Source organism: Silene latifolia, chromosome 9 (assembly GCF_048544455.1).
Source record: "Silene latifolia isolate original U9 population chromosome 9, ASM4854445v1, whole genome shotgun sequence".
NCBI classification, from domain to species: Eukaryota; Viridiplantae; Streptophyta; class Magnoliopsida; order Caryophyllales; family Caryophyllaceae; genus Silene; species Silene latifolia.
In genome coordinates, this window is record NC_133534.1 from 3,461,950 (window position 1) to 3,482,536 (window position 20,587).

The 20,587-nt window shown below is 34.6% G+C and overlaps 3 protein-coding genes across 3 annotated transcripts; all 3 read left to right on the top strand.

The window, feature by feature from the left end:
- The first annotated feature begins 432 nt into the window (after positions 1–432).
- On the top strand, positions 433–3,242 carry LOC141600071 (NAC domain-containing protein 58-like). Its single transcript, XM_074420245.1, has 4 exons — positions 433–616; positions 1,204–1,505; positions 2,469–2,637; positions 2,758–3,242. Exons 1-4 carry the CDS (start codon positions 433–435, stop codon positions 3,240–3,242), a joined length of 1,140 nt encoding a protein of 379 aa, XP_074276346.1.
- Positions 3,243–8,047: 4,805 nt separating this feature from the next.
- On the top strand, positions 8,048–8,629 carry LOC141600073 (miraculin-like). Its single transcript, XM_074420246.1, has one exon. The coding sequence runs from the start codon at positions 8,048–8,050 to the stop codon at positions 8,627–8,629; it is 582 nt and encodes a 193-aa protein (XP_074276347.1).
- A 5,621-nt stretch (positions 8,630–14,250) lies between these two features.
- LOC141600075 (uncharacterized) lies at positions 14,251–14,907 on the top strand. The gene has a single exon (XM_074420250.1). The coding sequence runs from the start codon at positions 14,251–14,253 to the stop codon at positions 14,905–14,907; it is 657 nt and encodes a 218-aa protein (XP_074276351.1).
- The last annotated feature ends 5,680 nt before the right edge of the window (positions 14,908–20,587 follow it).

Consider the following 20,587-nt stretch of genomic DNA (forward strand, 5'->3'; position numbering starts at 1 on the left):
CCCCATAAACAAAAGATCCATTTTGCTATTTTAAGAAGACTAATTGTTTTCTACCATACTAATTGACTTAATAACGTCGGTTTCTTGGTAATTGTTGCTTCAATAAACTCATACCGATAAGTGAAACCCTAATAACAAATATAAAAACACTATGAAAGTCACCAGAAAAGGCGGCTGATCCTTCGGGAGCAGCTCCCTTATAAGCATGCATCATCTTATACCTTTCATTCTCTTACAAACTTTTGTCAATCTTACTAAAAAACAACCTAAAATAATGAACTAAATCTAAGTTAATTACCCTAGGGCTTTTATCTTTGTCTTTTACTCCTTCATTTCATTTCAAGTGTTTAAATTCATTTTATTTGCAATCATAAATTTTCAAAAATAGTTCATAAGGGTTATTATTGTGAAAGATAGATTTTAGAAATAATAATGGAGTCGAAAAATGAAGGCGAACAGAAAGCGGATGAAGTTATGCTTCCGGGTTTTAGGTTTCATCCTACTGATGAAGAGCTTGTAGGGTTTTACTTGAAGAGGAAGATTCAACAACGTCCCCTTTCTATTGAGCTTATCAAACAACTTGATATTTATAAATTTGATCCTTGGGATCTTCCAAGTAAGCTCATTTGCATGCATGCATGCATGATCTTTCATATTCTTCAAATGAAAAATAAATAAATCGATCTAGATCTGTTTTAGAATCATTCTAGTTCGATCCAGAAATAAGTCTTCTGTAAAACCGTCTATTTACATATACTTTGTAAGTCCGTATACATGATATATGATGAGATTTATGTTAAAACTCGTATCATAGGACCATGAGTTTGAAACATGAAGTCTATTTTACAGATTACTCCCTCTATCCCATAATAATATTCCTAGTTTAACTTTCATAATCTCCAAACCACCGGTTTGACTCGGTTTAATATTCCTAGTTTGAAACCCTTGTAGTTCGATCCAAAAATAAGTCTCATGTAAAACCGTCTGTTTACATATACTTTGTAAGTCTGTATATAAATAAACTTAAGGTCACAGTGTCACTGTCACATGATGATGAAATTTATGTTAGAACTTGTATCATAGGACCATGAATATGAAACGTAAACCTGTTTTACAGAAGACTTCAATATTTTGAAATAGAAAAATACTCGATGCTTAAAAGTAAATGACTAAAGAATTAATTTATTTTTGAAAATGATGCAGAAATAGCGAGTGGAGGGGAGAAAGAATGGTACTTTTTCTGTCCAAGGGACAGAAAATACAGAAATAGTACTCGACCCAATAGAGTAACCGGAGCCGGGTTTTGGAAGGCGACTGGGACGGACCGACCCATTTACTCGTCGGAGGGAAACAAGTGCATAGGGTTGAAGAAGTCGTTGGTGTTTTACAAAGGTAGAGCGGCTAAAGGTGTTAAGACTGATTGGATGATGCACGAGTTTCGGCTTCCTTCTCTTTGTGATTCGATCCCTTCTAAGAAATGCATTGATCGAACTATTCCTGCTAATGTAAGTATAATAAACTCTTTAGTCTCTTATATGTTTTTGTGTTGTCGTAAATAGGCCGAGAGTCTTTAAAACATTTTGATAATGCATGTTTTTCATTATTTTTGCGCGTTTTTTATGCTTGAGATCAATATTACTCCTGTATAAGTTGGTCGATCTTGATAACCTACAGAAACATAAATAAGTACTCGTAATGTTTAGGTATAAGTACTCGAGCAATAGTGTAAAACACGAAACAATAGTAGTATGCTATTTAGAAAACGTGACCTTATGTTTTAAAACGATCTAACATATTGGCGATTATGGCGAATCTTGTATGAGATGGTTGCATGAACATGCGACACATGTATATACTCACTCGTGTTTTATTAACACAAAACTATCGATCTTTCAAACGACTTATTGCCATTTTTGGAAAATAATTAAGCATAAGAAGATTTGATATAGATATGAAAACACGAGTATATACGGAGTACATTAATTAAGATCAAGGAATAATTTAGCATTTTTTTTTTAATAATTTAGCGTTTAATTAAACAATAATGACCGTTGCAAGTCAAAAACACGTAGCTTAACTCTTACAAAAACCAAGAAATAGTGATGGAAATTTCTTCGAAGTAGTTGATGAAATAGCCAAGTACATCTTTGAACAATTACAAAATTGGAACTATCAATTTATTTTTTCATTATTATTTTTGAGTTCTCACCTAAAAAATCATTACTATAATAACAAAATTCGAGGGAAACTTGTACCACAATATTCAAGGATTAAATAGTGAATACATACATAGTTCGATCTATTCATTGAGTACTTTTACTACTGAGTTTCGGTATTATCATTTTATATCACAGGCATTGTAATAAATACACGAAAAAAAAACGCGCTTTCTACACTTATTTTTAATTCGAATTTAAATTAAATATATGCAAACTAATAAAATTGTTATATTTGGCATGATTATGCAGGATTCATGGGCTATATGCAGGATATTCAAGAAAACTATCCCCGTAACTCCAAGGACTATCTCTAACTCTTGGGTATCTCCTTCATTATCCGACTTTAATCCTCCTATTGATCCCCTTAGCCCTAGTATTTGCAATAATAATACTCCTAATTTTAGTCCACAAAACACAATAAAAACCCTAATTAACAACAATAATAATCATAATAATAGTAATAATAATAATTCTTTTGTTGCGCAAGAAAACCCTAGCAATATCTTACACTCATCAACTAACACTTTCTCCTTCTTAGATCATGTCCTTTACCCTACAACCAACGAAAATGTCGAAAGAAAACCGTCTTTTGATCAACAATTTCTTAATATTCCACCCATGTTAGACCTTCCTTCTAGCTACATTTTGCCTCAACTTGAGGAGCCATATGAAGTGTCAAAATCAAGCATCGACATCTCGTCGATGTTAACAAACATGTCATCTATGCAAGGATGTTTTTGTAAGCCTAGTGAAGATGGTCATGTAAACTTTGAAGGATTATTGCCTAGTTTTATCAATAATGGGCAATTTCAAGATGATTTTCAACATGTTCATAATGTTGGTGGTAATGATTATGATTTTCGGGTTAATTTGGAAGATTTTCAAGAGTTTCAAAGTACCCTAATGGGAAATTTGAGTCATCTAAGTGGCGCAACTCAATCCGGGTTGTTACCGTTGGTATTGCCAGAAACATGGAAGTCATCATCAGCCTCTTTGGTGTGGGATTGTGCACCTTTGTCTTAGTAAACTATAAGAGCTTTTGTTTAATTAGTTAATTAGCCATTTCTTTGATGTGTTTTTGGTACTTTTTTGGATTGCCAATTAACATGTGTTTTAGCTAGCAACTAGAAATAAGTAGAGTTTTCAATGATTTTGATAATGATGAAGTAGTAGTTAATTAGGACTTGGGCAGTTTATTTAATAGTGATTGATTTGGTGATAGAGATCTCAAAATTATATACTGTGTCTACTATTTGAACCTCAAGCACACATAAGAAAAAGACTACTTATTCTAGGCCTTCTTCTTTTTGGCTTAAAAGATAAAGTGCATTAAACTGAACTTAATGAATCGGAGTTGAACTGAACGTAGTAAAGTTAAATTTGAACTGACATGAAATGAGCTGAAATTAAGTCTAAAAAAAAGCCTAAAAAACTTGTGCATCTAAAACTCAAGAATTATCGACTGAATTTTTTTATTTTTATTTTCAAACAAACAAGCTCATATATTAATAGTTAAATGGATCAGATTGAAACGGGTTTCATGAGTCTAGTCGGTAACAGGGACGTCTAATACCTCGGGCGATCACGCGAGGCGGAACCGGGCCTCTAATTTTGGCCATCGAATTTATAAGCTTTACTGATAAAATTCAATATGTTTCTCAACGTGTAGTACACTTATACATTTATATTTGGGGCCTTATTTTTTTGTGGTATACCAAGATTTCATTTATTTTAAGACGCCCCTAATCGGTAAGATCTAATCAAAATGAAATAAATTTGATCTTAGATGGGGTTGGGAGAGTTGGATCACATGGGCCAATCAACGAACAATCAAACCCATTATTCTCCTCAAGTTAGCCCAACTATGAGATCCATTGGAAATTTTCAGGTATCTCCTTCTAGACTGATGCTTGGCCCAATAGCCTGACAAATCTACGTAGTTGTTGAGGCTTCAGAATGACCTTGCGTAAATTTATCATCAAATTTTTGTTTAAAACGGAGGTATTCGTCTTAAATTTTAAAATATGTCTAGTATTTTATCCGTTTTAAGATTTAAAACGGGTGCTCCGTCTTAAGCAAGACTTACTAAAAAAATTATATAGTTAAAATTGACCTTGCCTAAGAACATCATATATATCGTATAGCTTAAGGATTCCGGTTAATTACGGGATTAGAGGCGGATCACCAGATATATGTTGTTTTATATTACACGGAGGACTGTGCTGGTAGCTTAACTGTGAGTCTCTCTTAGGGTGTGTTTGGATTGACTGATTTGAAGGGAAAAGAAAGGGAAAGAGAGTAAGGGATTTAAAATCACTTATTTGGATAGCAAATTAGGGTGGAGGGGGAGAGATTTGAAGGGATCCAATTTCCCTCCTCCAAGGTTAATCAAAATCTCTTTACAATGAGTAAAATTTGGAGGAAAGTTGTATCCAAACAACCACACTTCATTTCCCCTCCCCTTCCCTTCCCTCCCCTCCCTTTCCCTTCCCCTTCCCCCTCCCCTCTCCTCCCCTCCCCGCCCTTTCCCTTCACATTTACTATCCAAACACACCTAAGAATTAGGAGTTAGGATGATAGTATCAGTTAAATGAGCTCCATTGGGATATACTCCTTATATGTGACAAACCTAGATATCATCTTTTTGTCTCATCTAATATATTTAATCCGTTTTAAGTTTAAATCCGATATCGTCTCATCTTTAGTTTACATTCTGTGTTCTGATTCATGTGCGTTGACTTTAAGTTACACTGTACGTACACTTTGAATCAATTAATTAGTCATTAAAGATTGTATGCTTGAAAGTCTTAGTAGACTTGGTAAAACAAAGTTGTTAATAACTAGAACATGCATCCACGTATCTTTGTTTGCTCTTATCGTCTAATAATCATTGTTGTCAGAATCGCGATACGATCCGACGATTCTACGATTTTACGATCCAAAAATGCTTGACCGATCATGGATTCTACGATTCTATCATAGTTGTAGAATCTTACGATCCTATTAATTTGAAAATTTCTAGAGATGGGATCATAATATGATCCTACGATTTTACGATCCTACGATCCAACTCCCACTACTACAAATCCAGGCAACTACAACGCCCCTTTAACAACGATTATTCACGAAAATCACAATAGACGTTGTAGAATGTATGGCGCGAATTTTACTAAAATCAATTACAACGGGTATGGTTATAAAAACCGTTGTTATTAGTTTTAACAACGGGTTACACATGCACAACCGTTGTTAATAATTTGGCGCAAAATTGGCGCAAAGTTAGTGAAAAGTAATCACAACGGTTATTTTTGAAACCCGTTGTTAAAACTTATTTAACAACGGGTGTTTTTTACAACCGTTGTTAAAACATATTTCACAACGGTTGTTGTTTAATAACCGTTGTCAATACCTTCCATACTATAAACCACACAAACGAAGTCTTCATGCGGCCACAAAACACAACCCTTAATACACAAACACAAACACAGCAGACAAACAAACACAAAACACATACACACTCTCTTTCTCTCTTTTTCTATTTCTCTCTTTCTCATCGTCGCTTTATCTTCTCGCCGTCCTTGTGATTTCATCGTCTATTACGTTCTGTATTTATCAGGTAAATCTCGCGTCCTTTGTTAGTTTCATCGTCATTATTTTCTTTTTCTATTTATTTCTTTTGCATGTATGTGTTTTTATCGACCATTATGTTATTTGTTTAAGTATTGTTCGCATAATTAGTTACTAAAACAATGAAGAAGCAAGATGAAGAAGTAAGATAAACATAATTAATATATATATATATTTATAAATACATAAATTAAAAAAAAAATTACATATGTAAAAATGCAATTCTTATATTTTCATGGAGGATCTTATTGTGCTCTATCGTATCCGTCCTCTCCTCCTTGGCTATTTAGAGGTTCCGTTCAGCAGTTGCTATATCGTCATATAGCTGCAACTAGGGGTGCTAACGAGCCGAGCCGAGCCCGAGCTTGGCCTTGCTCGGCTTGTGCTCAAGTACCAAAACTCAAGCTCGAGCCGATCTCGAGCTTACCCGAGCTTGATAAAAATGTGCTCGTTATAAAGCTTGCGAGCTATAAAGCGAGCTCGAGCCAAACTCGAGCCCAAATCGAGCCTATATAAAATTGTTTAGTTTTTTTATCTTTTTTCTTTCGATATTTTCAATAACAAGGCTCGAAGGTTATATGTGAAAAAATTTGGCAAATCAGCGAGACATTTGATATGTGTGATACAAAAATATAATCATGATAAAATATTTTTATAAAATATGAGCAATATCTTAGGTAATCACACAAGTTCGAGCCGCTCACGAGCTTTTCGAGTCGAGCCAGCATTTGCTCGTCTTGACTCGTTAAGCTTTCGAGCCGAGCCCGAGCCCGAGCCGAGCTCACACGAGCCGAGCTTTGACCGAGCTTTGACCGAGCCGATCTCGAGTAACTCGCGAGCTGTCTCGTCTCATTAACACCCCTAGCTGCAACTGCTGCTGCTCCGTCAAGCCATTTTCTTTGGCGTGCTTCAGTGCGGATCGAGCTTCCGCAAGGTAGCGCTCCTGAAACTTTCCTCAATATGGAGGAACCGGCGGATGAAGTTGTTGTTGTTCTCGATCATGGTAAGAGTCTTTAGGATGAAATCATTCATTTTGTTAGAGTTTTAACAGTTAGAGTTTGAAGATGAATATATGAGATAATGGAAATGTTAGTTGAGATATGCAATGTATTTATACTAAGCAATGTGTGGGTTGAGTTAATTGCTTTTTAATTAATATATATGTTAGGAAGTTGTGCCATAATAATCATCATCATATCTCTCAATAATGCTGCTTCAAATCCTATTACTAACCCTTCTCATTCCATATTATCCGTTCATATGTACAGTGATGTCAATAATAATGCATGCATCGGAATTCTAACAGGCCGTAATTATGCATGCATCTAGTAATATTTAATTTAATTTTTATTTTATTTTTTAAGAACAAACAACAACGGTTATTTTAAAACAACCCGTTGTCTTTAGTTATAACAACGGTTTTGTATATTACAACCCGTTGTTATAACTTTCCCCCCAAAATTGAGTCACACTTTCCACAACGGGTTTTTATACATAAAACCGTTGTTAATAGTTTTAACAACGGTTTCGTTAAGTAAACCAACCGTTGTTAAAACCTTCTACAACGGACGCTTTAACAACGTCCGCTTTTTTATATAACAACGGTTTTTGACCGTTGTTATAGCCTGTATCTGTAGTAGTGTCCATAATAAAAAATTAATATATATTTTTTTATAATGACACCGTAAAACCCAAATTTCGTGTAAGTTGTTCATACAATGATACTAAATTCATTAATTACCAATATTTTGTGAATAAATATTAATAAATACGTGTTTTGATTTTCAATTATATATTTTTACCAAATTTCGAAATTTTTATAATGACACCGTAAAAACCCTCCGCTGACGTTTGAAAATTTCGAAATTTTTAGTTCAAATTTTCGAATTTTTTCGAGTCCCCTTATAATATTACCCTTTCATACCCACTGACTTAAAATCCTGGCTCCCGCACTGTATTAAACTATATATTCTATTCAGTTCCACCCAATCAAATCCTAGAATTTTCAATTACCTCAGCTCCCTACCATTATTGTTTTTTCTTGTACTATAATCTATTAATCAATCCAAATCATGAGCTATTTCTTTTTTCTACAAGCAGCCTCCCACGTAAATAATTCAACCCTCCATGACACCATATCACAACAACTCTATATAAATACACAACAAAGAGACATTTTTCATTCAAATAATTCAACAAAAATGTCACCAATTTTTCTCCTCTTACTTTCCATCCTCTTCCTCTCCTCCCCTACAACCACCACAGCCGACATCGTCCTCGACTTCGAAGGAGACCCACTAGTGGCCGGATCATATTACTTTGCCATGCCAATAGCAATCCAAAAAGGTGGTGGGCTAACCATGTTCAACAATGGCTCAGTCTCATGTCCTTCTTTTATTGTAGCCCGGTCCACTAAGGGAGATATGGACTTTGGCATTCCTATAAGATTCAGCCCACAAACTCATGCACAAAACAAAAACATATATCTATCCTCAAGCACTAACATTGCTTTCAAGTACTTGAGCCCACAACCTTTGTGTCGCCGTCTATACACCACCGTGTGGACGGTGTCTGAAACCGCGGTGGTGCTCGATGGTGAAGAAGGGAGTGATGGTAGTTGGTTTAAATTGGAGGAGTATGGTGATCAATTGACTGGTGGGTATAAGATTTTGTATGGGGATAAGACTGTGTTGTATGATCAACAAGGTTATGGTGAAATTTTGTTGGGTTTTGAGAAGGGAAATCCTCTCTTGGTTGTGTTTGTTAAGGCTTGGTCTACATAAAAATTTAGGAGAGACGGTTTTTCAATAAGTTATTGAAAGATCACTCTTCCGTATTCTTTTATTTGTATTTTGTGACCCTTTTGTTGTTGATCGTGACATAATAATTTCGTAACCCTTTTGTTGTGTTTGTTAAGGCTTGATGTAAATGTATTATGTACGTGTTATAAAAATCGAGTAAATTATCGATTACTGCCACCAATATTCCACTATTTTTTACTTACTCCAATTTTTATTTTATTTTGAAATTACACCCAAATTATTTGCTTAGGTTAAAATTTGCACACAAAGTTACACCCAAATTATTGCGGGCAATTTCGAGACCAAGGAAATACTTCAGAGTGCCCAAGTCTTTCATGTTAAAGCACGTACTTGAGTAGTCCTTGAATTGTTACCGCAAATAACCAAATCATCAACGTAAACTAGAACGTGTACCTCAGTGTCGGGTCGTGACATGAAAAACAAGGAGTGATCTTATGGGCATTATCGGAATCCGTATTTGATGAGGGCGGAAGCTAAGCGAGCTTCGTATACCAACATCGAGGGGCTTGACGAAGCCCGTATGGAGATTTGCGCAAGTGACATACTTTGCCTTCGGTTGACGGGAGAAAACCGGGTGGAAGTTTCGTATATACTTCCTCATGGAGATCGCCATGTAAAAAATAACATCGATCATATTCATATATTACAACCGTGCGAGCAGGGGCGATTCTAGGATTTTGTCACAGGGGGTGTAAGTTTAACAATGATTTCGGTGACGGTAAGTCGGAAACTAATATTTAAACACAAAAATTCGCGAGGATAAAGTAAAACACTAAATTAAAATAAAATTTGATCCAAATAATGAGTAGTCTAATAATATGATATTTTTCTTTATGTTAAATGCAATAGATAGTTGAGTACATAATATTTTATCGGAACTAAATAAATACGAGGATTTTATTTAATTAAAAATAAATTTTAATGCTAAATTTATAAGTTTTGCAATTATATAAAAATTGATAAGCTAACAAAAAATAATAGAACGAATTTATAAAAACACAATTTATAACTAAATGAGATAAAAGTGGAAAAATGACTGCCTTAGGGATCGAACTCAAGACCTTCGGATTAAAAATTAAGTATCCAACCACTAGACCACTAAATATTTGATATTCCTTATTGAAACAAAGTTCTACATAATTCTGAACAAAGGGGGTGCAGGTGCAGGTGCATCCCCTGCACCCCCATCAAAACCGCCACTGCGTGCGAGCACTTTAAATCCAATTTATTGGGAAATTAAGAGCAATTTCTCATACGTAACGAAAGCACCGAGCCACCGATCAATACATAATGTAAAAATAAAAATGCAAGCAACAAGTTGAGACGGGTACAATGCACCAACGGAAATAACTGAATGTCAAAACTCCACTTGACTGTACACCCGAAAGGTATAACTGAACTTCACCCTGAAATCTTAATCGACCTGAATTGATTCGAAATCGAACCGAATTTGTAATATCCGAAATAGACCCAAAATCGAATGAACTTGAACTGTTTCAACCTGAATTGTTTTAATCTGAATCGATATATACCGGAACCGTTTTCAACCCGTACATTGATGACAGAAACCCAACTTTGAAACCCGAAATGACCTGAATGTATGTAGGCGTCACATCTAGAGTGTCTTTTTGTACATGAGTGTCACCCATTTGACGTCAATGAATTAATATTATATCATAATTATAAAAAAAAAATTATTTATTACTTTTTTAAAAAAAAAAAATTCGTATTATATCCAATGTTTTGAATAAAGACCTAATCCTTTGACATCCGATCCGATTATGACCTAACTCGAATCTCATATGCTCTGATATTAACCCGACTCGAACTTTATTTGCACCGATATTGACCCAACTCGAAACTGAATCGATCCGAAATATCTACAACCGATTAAAAGTGAAAACTGAATCCAACCTGAATTGAACCGAACTAAAATCGAAAAAAAAAAGATAAACCGAAATAACCCAATCCGAAAGAACCCGAACCAAAACTGATCCGATTGACCCGTTTGCCACCTCTACTCCGTATTACAATAAAGATAGTAGAAATATAACATAACCGGAGCAAATTACAATCTCGAATTTGAACCCGATAATAATTTAAGAATCAGCAAATCTCCCTTGTGACTAGTATATTCGTCACATGCTTATGACGGGTTAACTATCACCTAGGCTACATAGGTAGATAAGACAGAAATTAAAAATTAAAGTGCCTTGGAAGTCCCAAATAATTTGTCTTATCTACCAATGTGAATTTTATTTGACCCGTCACAAGTCTATGATGAAAATCGACTGTCACAAATAGACCTGACTAAAGCAACCCGACCCGAAGTGACCCGAGACCCGAAATGACCCGAATTACATCACCCGAATGTGACCCGAAAACCCGAATTGGCCCGACCCGACCCGAACATGACCTGAGCTTTCTTGACCCGTACTGGCCCGACCCGAAAATGACACGATCCGAAATGACCCGACAAAATATAGCTCTAATTGAACTTCTTGAAATGACTATTTCTCTATTATTCATTGACCCGAAAATGACCCGACCCGAAACAACTCGACCCGTTTGACCCGACAACGAACCCGAAATAGACCCGAAACCCGAAAAGACCTGTCCCGACCCGAATTAACCCGAACTCAACGAGAGTCCCAAATTGACCCGACCCGAAATTGACCCGACCCGTTGACCCGTTTTGCCAGGTCTAGACTCACAAATGAGAATTTGTGTTTAAGAATAGCACCTCTAGAGTAGAGCTGACAAACCATGACAAGACACGAACCGACACGAAATTAATGAGTTTGGGTTGAGGCTCAATGACCCATTTATGTAATTGGGTCGACACGAACACGACACGATATTTAAGTGGGTTGGGTTTGGGTTGAACTCTCTAAACACGAACCCGACACGAATGACCTGTTTACTAATTTAATCTTAATTTTTCCAATCCTCCATCACATAAATATACTTAAACTTTCCAAATATGGACATGACACGAAAACACGACACGAACCCGACACGAAATTAACGGATTATGGTTGAGGTTTGATGACCCATTTATATAAGTGGGTCGACACGAACACGACACGATATTTTATTGGGTCGGATTTGAGTTGGAGGGTTTGTGACCCATTTACATGTAACACGACCACAAATCCGATATGACCCGATCTGTTTGCGAGGTCGGCAGTAAATCTTTCTCCGCACGTCGGCCGTGAAATTATTGTAAACTTTCACTATTCGTGAACATGTGTTCACTACTTCACTGTAGCATGTAGATGGACCAAAAACATAAAAAAAATCTTTTGGAATTTATTTCAATCAACTCATATAACAGTTGGTCTCCCTTGTGACGGGTTACCATTTGTGGCGGATATTTTGTGAGATAAAATGGTAACAAAATGGGTTAATGGAGAAAGGAGACCACATGAATAGTGTAATGGGTACTTTGTGAGATAAAATGATGTGACAGATATTGATGGTCACAAACAAAAATTTGTGTTCATATAATATATACTCTCATAGTAGGTGGTCCAAAAACAGTAAAAACCGGGAATTTCTTTCGATCACTCCTTGGGCGGACAAGAAGAATAAGAAATAATCTTAATTAAAGATGTGATTATTGATAAGCCTCATTTTCACACTTCAGACTCTACTATTCCAACTTTCTACTAACTTTTTATTTTTCACTCAGAATCAGACATTTTTAGACTCGCTAAAAACCCTAACTTTAGTCTTAAAATGAGTCGTATCGGACAATCATACCTTTAATCAATAATCATAACTTTCCACAAAAGATTTTTTTTCAAAAGACTGAATAAGCGCACTATATTACGGGTGAGAATCAAAACCCCAATTTTATGGTTGATATAAGAGAATTGATAAGACTCTCTTAATTAAATCTTGAGACACTGTTATATCAGTTTTTCATTAACACTTTTATTTTATTTTTATTATTCAAACTCTCGAGATCACCTCAAACTTTATATATCATCCCTCAAACTTATCTCATACTCTATTTTTCACTTTAATTTGTTGTGAGTTTTTTTAAAATAAAAAAGAAAAAAAATAATTCTACACTTTAATTCGTCACTCACCAAAAGACTCTGTGCAACACCAGTGTTCCAGTAAATTTTATTATTATTTTATTGTTCGGAATTTTTTTAGACTCACCTCATACTTCATACATCATCCGTCAAAGTAACTCAAACTCTACTTCCACTACATCTTATGATCAATTCAGCTCCATTAACTTCGTATCCTTGGCTTGCAAAAATGTTCTCCTACCAAGGTTAGTTAAGGGGAGACGACACATCAAGAACAAAGCTCAACCCAGTTTAGTTCAGCTCAGCTCAGCTCAGCTTTATTAAGTTCAATTCAACTATTTTCAGCAGAAAAAAACAGGTCCTAACGAGCAACTCAAAGGTCTTCACTAATACACTTATTTATGATCATTCACTGTATCATAATCTCTTCTAACTCTCACTCGATTACTATTCCTAATATGCTGTTAGAGTTTTTCTTAAATTACATCAAAGTATACTTTGCAAACTCTCAGTTTTATCACTTTTAAAACTATTATTGAGCATTGAGTGATTCTTGGCACGAGGACTCCTCTGGCTGTATCCAAAAAGTCCAACGAGTTGTTGTATCTTGGGAGATAAATGCATTATTTTAGTAAGCAGTGCAATGAAGGCGTTATTTCTCTTACGAAAGCGCCTAACGTGCTTTGACTTGGGCCACATTCACTATACTCTAGGTTATTTGTCTTGCCTCCTTACCCCAAGCAAGTGACATTACTAATAACATTAAGCATAGGAAACAAAAACCAATTTAAAAGTTTAGGGTTTTAACCAACATGCAACATGTAAAGAACAAATTTGTGAACTTCTTCCCTAAATATATCATATAATTAGGTGAAAATTAAATACCTAACATTTAGTCAATCTAAAATTAAAGAGTCGAAATCAATAATGAAATAGGGGAATTAATTGAGTACATACCAAATTATAGGAGTATAGCGCCCAGACTGATGATGATGTTGATGATGGTTCACTTATTATCTGGGATTCTCAGCTGAAGAAAGTTTATTGTATTACATAACTCAGAAAACATAAGTCAAAGCAAATCTGTCATTTTTTTTTTTACCGGAATCGTTAGACGGGAGTAATATTTAATTTGATCAAAGATACATTGGGCGGGAGTAAGTTTCAAAAAATATTTATGTAAGTGAGTAAAATTTGAAAAATGGATTATATAAAATACGTAGTAATTATCAATTTGAAAAATGGATTATATAAAATACTTAATATCACGAGTTTAAAATTAGTTAAGCTAAATTATTAACAAGTCAATTTCATATCTTCCAAGTCCCAATCATATATTCAGAACCTATCGTGCTCGATTATTATCGTCCTACCATTATTGTTTTTTCATGCGAGTCATTTGTTTTTTTTCTACAAACGGTCCCCCCACGTAAATGGTTCAAGCCTACATAAATACATAACAAATAATCCCAATTATTTCATTCAAACACACAAACAACCTAATATTAGTTCACTCAAAAGAAAAAGAATAAAAAAATGTCGCCCATTTTCCTCCTACTTTCCCTCCTCCTCTTCACCCCTACAACCACCACGGCCGATATCGTCCTCGACGACTTCGGAAAGCCGGTTACGGGGGGATCATTTTACTATGCCGTCTCAATAGATTATGAGGGGATCATAACTGGTGGGGCAACAATGTTTAATAATGGCACAGTCAGTTGTCCTTCCTTCATTGTGGGCCAGTCCAATATCAATAATCAGGACTATGGCATTCCCATAAAATTCACCCCACAAATTTCTACAGAAAAAAATATTATTTATACTTACTCAGACCTTAGCATTGCTTTCAGGTTCTTGAGGCCAGAACCCTTGTGCCGTCGTCGATACACCACCGTTTGGGCTGAAAGCGCAAACAAGCTGGTGCTCAACGGCGAAAAGGGGAGTAATCGTAGTTGGTTTAAGTTGGAAAAAGTTTATTATTTTGGTGAAGATTATTATAAGATATTGTATGAGAATAAGGAGGTGTTATCTGATCAACAACCTAATGGTGAAATTCTGTTAAGTCTTGAAAAAGGAGATCCTTTCTTGGTTTTCTTTGCCAAGATTCGGGGAGGTTCATCATCTACTACTTTCGCCGATTTTTTAAAAATGCCCCGTTTACCTTTTGCACAAGGATTATTTGCTAATAAATAAATAAATAATAATACCGAGTAAATTCCTTCTATTTTATAATAAATAAAAGAAGGTGTTATAAAATATTTATGAAAGTGTCTTATTATGTACTCTTGTTTTTATTTTGGGTTCAAATGAGCGCGGTATATCGCGCGTGAGAATCGAACTCCCAACTTCACGGCTGGAGGGATAAGAGAACTCTTGTTTTCAGTGTCTTATTATGTATGTGGTGTCTGTATTTTGTAATGAATAAATAAATTCCTTCTATTATGATAAGAAGGTGTTATAAAATATTTATGAAAGTGTCTTATTATGTTTTTTTTTTTTTTTCATCAAATGAGCGCAGTGTCCTATTATGTATGTGGTGTGTGTAATTTGTAATGAATAAATAAATTCCTTCTATTATGATAGGAAGGTGTTATAAAATAGGGTTATTTGATGGGAAAAATCCCAACTATGCATGTCCTGCTCAAAATAATCCCGACTTTTTAATAACTCAAAATAATCTCAACTATGTCATCATTTAACTTTAATTGCTATCCTTCTCAAATTTACCTGTTGTCACCGGTAAATCTAATTTTTTAGCAGGTTAACTTTTCTTTATTCTTATATTCTTCATCCTTCTCCTTTGGTCTTATAATCTTCATCCCTTTCCTTTGTCTTATAATCTCCTTACTCCATTTCTCTTCTAGGTTACCTTTCTTTTCTTTATGTGTTCATTCATTCCATCATTCAAATTCTTCTTATTTTGTTTTATAGTTCTTCATTTCTAACAGTCAATCAAATCAAAGACACAATACCAATCAATCAAATCTTATCTCTCAATTAAATGCAGCTCTCGAAACTGAAATCAAATTAAACCCCCCATTCATAAACACTTATCCAATCCCATATTCTCGTCTGGCCTTCCCTATTGCACAAAAATTCAATTCTTTAACTACCAAATCTACTCAGCAAGCAGAAAAACGTGGAATTTCAATCGAAAAACCGCCGCTAAACCTAAAAAATCATCATCATAGCACACTGATATCAAGTTTTATCGGAAGAATACTCAATTTGATATCTAATTAATCAAACTCTAAACACTCAGATTCAAAACTTCATCCCAATTCATGATCTACTCCAATCCCAAATCACAGATCAACAAAACCTCCTTCACCAAACTCCAGAATTAGTTTTGTAAGAATTATGAAAAATTACTTGAAAAACTCAAAAGACGGGTTCGATCTTCATAATTTTTGTGTTGTTTGTTGGTTTTTCTTACCTCGCGTTTTCTTGGATCATTGGGAAGAGGAGGTCAGGAAATGGGGATCTCTTTCTTCATTTTTTTTTAGTTTGTTGATTAATTCAACAAACTTACTCAAACTTATTAATAATGGCATCTGAAGGGCGATGGAGATGATGAAAATAATGAAGGGTGATTGTGACGGATGGGTGATTAGTGAGAAAGGGGCTTACAGGAGAGAAGATGAAAGAAACAGAGATGAATAACTTGGATTAGTAAAAGATGAGTTTAAAATACAAAATTGCTATATCACGCCCCCTGTTTTACTTGTTACGCCCCTTACTTTTTCATTTATTCCTATTTTACCCTTGGACTATGTAATTAATTAAAGTAAAAAATATTTCTCGTTTTTTAGTTTATGGTTTTCGGAGACGGTTTTTACAAAATTATAATCGAAGACGTTTTTTAAATTATTGTTTTATAATTATTGGATTTTGGTAATATCTTTTACAATAACTAATAATTGTATTATAGTAAATAATTTTTGTTGAACTTTTCATTTTTGATTTAATTACCGCTTTGTCGTAACTGAGTTTGGGGCGATTTTTAGAATAATTAATTTAATATGTACCCGGTCTTAAAAAGACGTATTTTCCACCAACTATTGCATTTACTTAAAATTTCATTAAAAAAAAAAAAAAAAAAAAAAAAGTGGCCTTGTCTTGTGAATTACAAGACGCGACCATGGTGGTGTCATGTGAATTACAAGACGGTGTCATGGCCGTGTCGTGTGGTTTCTGACTTGGCAACCATGGGTGTGTCATGTGGTTTTTGACGAGGTCCATGGCCATGTCTTGTAAGCCACATGTGATCATGGCACGTGTCTTGTAATTCACACGACAGGTTCTTGGCCATGTCTTGTAATCTACATGAAGGGTCCTTGGTTGTGTCTTGTAAGCTACATGACGAGGCCAATTTTCGTATTTTTTAAAATTGTAATCATTATTCTTGAAACGATATAATCTTTTCATTCATTCATTCATTCAAGGCGATTTTTTGTAACGATTTAAAATCGTCTTGAATGAATGAGTACGATTTAATTTTATTTAATTTTGTAACAAACCGTCTCCAAAAATCATAAAATAAAAAACTAGAAATATTTTACTTAACTAAATACATAGTCTAAGGGCAAAATAGGAATAAATGAAAAAATAGGGGGCGTAACAAGTAAAATAGGGGGCGTGATATAGCAAATCCCTTAAAATATCCTAAAATGGCTTAAGAATAAAAGGTAACCTGTTCAACAGGTTGCCCTTCCACAAAAGCATTACAAGTTAAACGATAGAATAAATAAGATTATTCTGAAATAATGAATAGTTGAGATTACTTTGAGCAGGACGGTAATAGTTTGGATTATTCTCATCAATTAACCCTATAAAATATTGAACCCCTTATTAATAATTTGAGTGGTTGTATACACCATTGACTAAAGAGCATCCGCAAATTACAAGGCGAAGAGGGGTTAGATGTATGAAGCCTAATATTTTAGTTTAGTGGTAGCCGGGTTAAACGTTGAAGCTTGCAGAAATGCAGGAGTTGAGAGGTTTCGGGTTCTACTACCAGCTGGGGCGATGATCACTACTTGGCCACTGCAGCCCCCGAAGGGGTGGCTTACATGGTCTATGTGGTGGTGCGGGAATGCATGGGCCCGGGAGGGATACAACCCCTCGTCATCAAAAAAAAAAAAAAAATATTTTTTGTTATCCAAACGAGAGACTTTTTCCAATGACCAAAAAATGAAAATTATTTCGAGAACTTAATCGAATGATGGTTACTTGACAAAAGAGTAAATGAGACTAACCAAGTGAAACACAGAGAAGACTATACATGTGAATTGGGAAAAAGATGTGCAATGCTCTGGACACATAAGAGTATAAGACGCTTTCTGTACAATGACGAATCTTAAATGATAACTAGTTTTAAATCCGTGAAATTTACGGTCCGTGTTTAAAATTTGTTGATCCTTAATTTTGATAATAAATAAATATTTTATTTTCAAGATATTTAAGATTAAAGTTCAGAAACTTTGACTTTCAAAAATAAAATGAGAAGGTAAAAAATAGGGATAAAAATAAAATTCGCTTACAAATTTTGCCTTCCATCAAAAATATATAAATAATTGAGGATGCGTTTTATGACTTTTGAGCATCTTTTTTTCATTTTCATTATTATTATTATTATTATTATTAATATTATTATTATTATTATTATTATTATTATTATCCTCATTATTATTATTATTATTATTATTATTATTATTATTATTATTATTATTATTATCCACTTTACATGAGAGTAGTTTATAAATTATCTTATGAAATTAAAATATGACATATAGATAATGGTAGGTTGTTTGACTTGCTTTTTAATTATATTTATAAATTATAGATTTATAAATTCAATTATTATACCATGCATGTTATATTGTCAATATAATTAAATTAACGGGGTGTGAAGTTGGTGACGTGGTTTTTTTTATTTTGCAAGGTGGCATTTAGTAAGTCAAGGTGACATTTAGCCATGCTTATGTGGCTTTTTGCTTTTTAATTATATTTATAGATAGATTATAGATTTATAAATTCAATTATTATTCCATTCATGTTATATTGTCAATATAATAAAATTAACGGGGTGTGTAGTTGGTGACATGGTTTTTTTCTTATTTTGCAAGGTGGCATTTAATAAGTCAAGGTGGCATTTAGCCATGCTTATGTGCCTTTTAATTGGGGGTTTAATTTACCCTTTTAATAATATTTATTAATATTTATAGATGAGGACATGAGGTTATTGTCAACCATCACTACTCATGAGGTTATTGTCAACCATCACCATGTGCAATGTGTTCACTGGACCATTTGTTACGTGTAGGTTGTAGCATGTAGATCGATCCGAATTATCTCCATTTCATGTTAAGAAAAAAAAAAGGTGAGTTTTGATATAAGATTTACATGAGTCTGATCTTAAGACAAAGACTCATCCAAGACTATCGATAATCTACTAAAACTTTGGCAAAGTCTTATTCGAGACTTTAAAATCCAAGACTCAGTTTAACCGAAGATGTCTTAGTCAAGCGATTACGACATAAGTATTAAGGACAATAGGTCTCATGTTCGATTTTCCCTACCACACTATTAAATGAGACTAAATGCGCGCTTCATTAGATTAAAAAAAAATCCAAGACTCAAGTTATGCCTCTACTGTTGTAACGGAGGCGTCCCGTTACCCAAATAGTTAATTGATAAGGTGATAAGAACAATAAATAACGAATGTAAAAAGTTGACACAAAAATTTACGTGGTTCACCAGTAAAATAACTGGCTACGTCCACCCTGCGAGGAGATCAAATTTCACTATGTGGAGAAAATAGTACAACAGTAGACCGGTACACACGCGCTCAATATGAGCCAAAAGTATACCCTATTCTACCAACAAATATAGGGGTCGTTTGGTTGCATATAGGAATTTGTATTGCCTAGTAAGTCATAAAACACGTGAATTTGGAATTCATGTGAATTGCAAAAAATTGTTTGGTTGTCATGGAGGAAGTGCAATTCATGTAGGCATTCTAACTTACCTATGGGGGCCTAGCTAGGTAAGCAACTTCCTCCATTGTGGAGGAATTAGAATTCATGGGAACTTCCAATTCATGTGAATTGGGGTAACCAAACAACATACCCATTTTGCAATTCACATGAATTTAAGTTCATGCATTGTTTAGTGGGTAACCAAACAACCCCATAGTAGTCTCAAAGGAACAAAAGAGACTACCCCAATAAGACGAAGGACAAATAATCTTGAGGCCTACCAAGATTTGAACAAACTCCTCCGATCTTCAAAGACAGACGAACACCAATAATAGAGCCCGGAACAAACTGAGTTTTCTTCTTCAGAATGAACCTCACAAATCGACCCTCTTTATTGTGCTCTCAAAACTCTCTCTTAATTAACCTAGAATAAAACTTGGGTCTTTATATATTTATTCCACTCAAGATAAAATATCTAGACTAAATAAGAAAATAAATTAATAGAAAATTATTAAGTAATTTCCTAATCCAAGACAACTAACAAAACCCACGAAAAGATCGCAAAAGTCATACGCAAGATACACTACAATAAACAATGCCTATTAAAAAACAATTGGTCTCCTTTGTGACGGGTTACCATTTGTGGCGGATATTTTGTGAGTTAAAATGGTAACAAAATGGGTTAGTGTAGAAAGGGGACCACATAAATAGTAATCACTCCCGTGGAAACAAACACGCACACATGTACGTAAATTAGTGCGTGCCAACAGAGTAAGTGCGACCCGCCTGAGTCACGACAATTCCCTTTGTCTTTGCTTCTAATTAATTTGTTACTTGTTTAAGCTTAATCCGTCTTCGGCACAAATTCAAGGCACAATTCCTAACATCTACAT

Bases quoted from the DNA above. Each gene is read 5' to 3' on its own strand.
- LOC141600071 (XM_074420245.1), top strand. From the start codon at position 433: ATGGAGTCGAAAAATGAAGGCGAACAGAAAGCGGATGAAGTTATGCTT. The intron at 617-1,203 runs GTAAGCTCATTT...AAAATGATGCAG, and splicing joins TGATCCTTGGGATCTTCCAA to AAATAGCGAGTGGAGGGGAG. The intron at 1,506-2,468 runs GTAAGTATAATA...ATGATTATGCAG, and splicing joins ATCGAACTATTCCTGCTAAT to GATTCATGGGCTATATGCAG.
- LOC141600073 (XM_074420246.1), top strand. From the start codon at position 8,048: ATGTCACCAATTTTTCTCCTCTTACTTTCCATCCTCTTCCTCTCCTCC.
- LOC141600075 (XM_074420250.1), top strand. From the start codon at position 14,251: ATGTCGCCCATTTTCCTCCTACTTTCCCTCCTCCTCTTCACCCCTACA.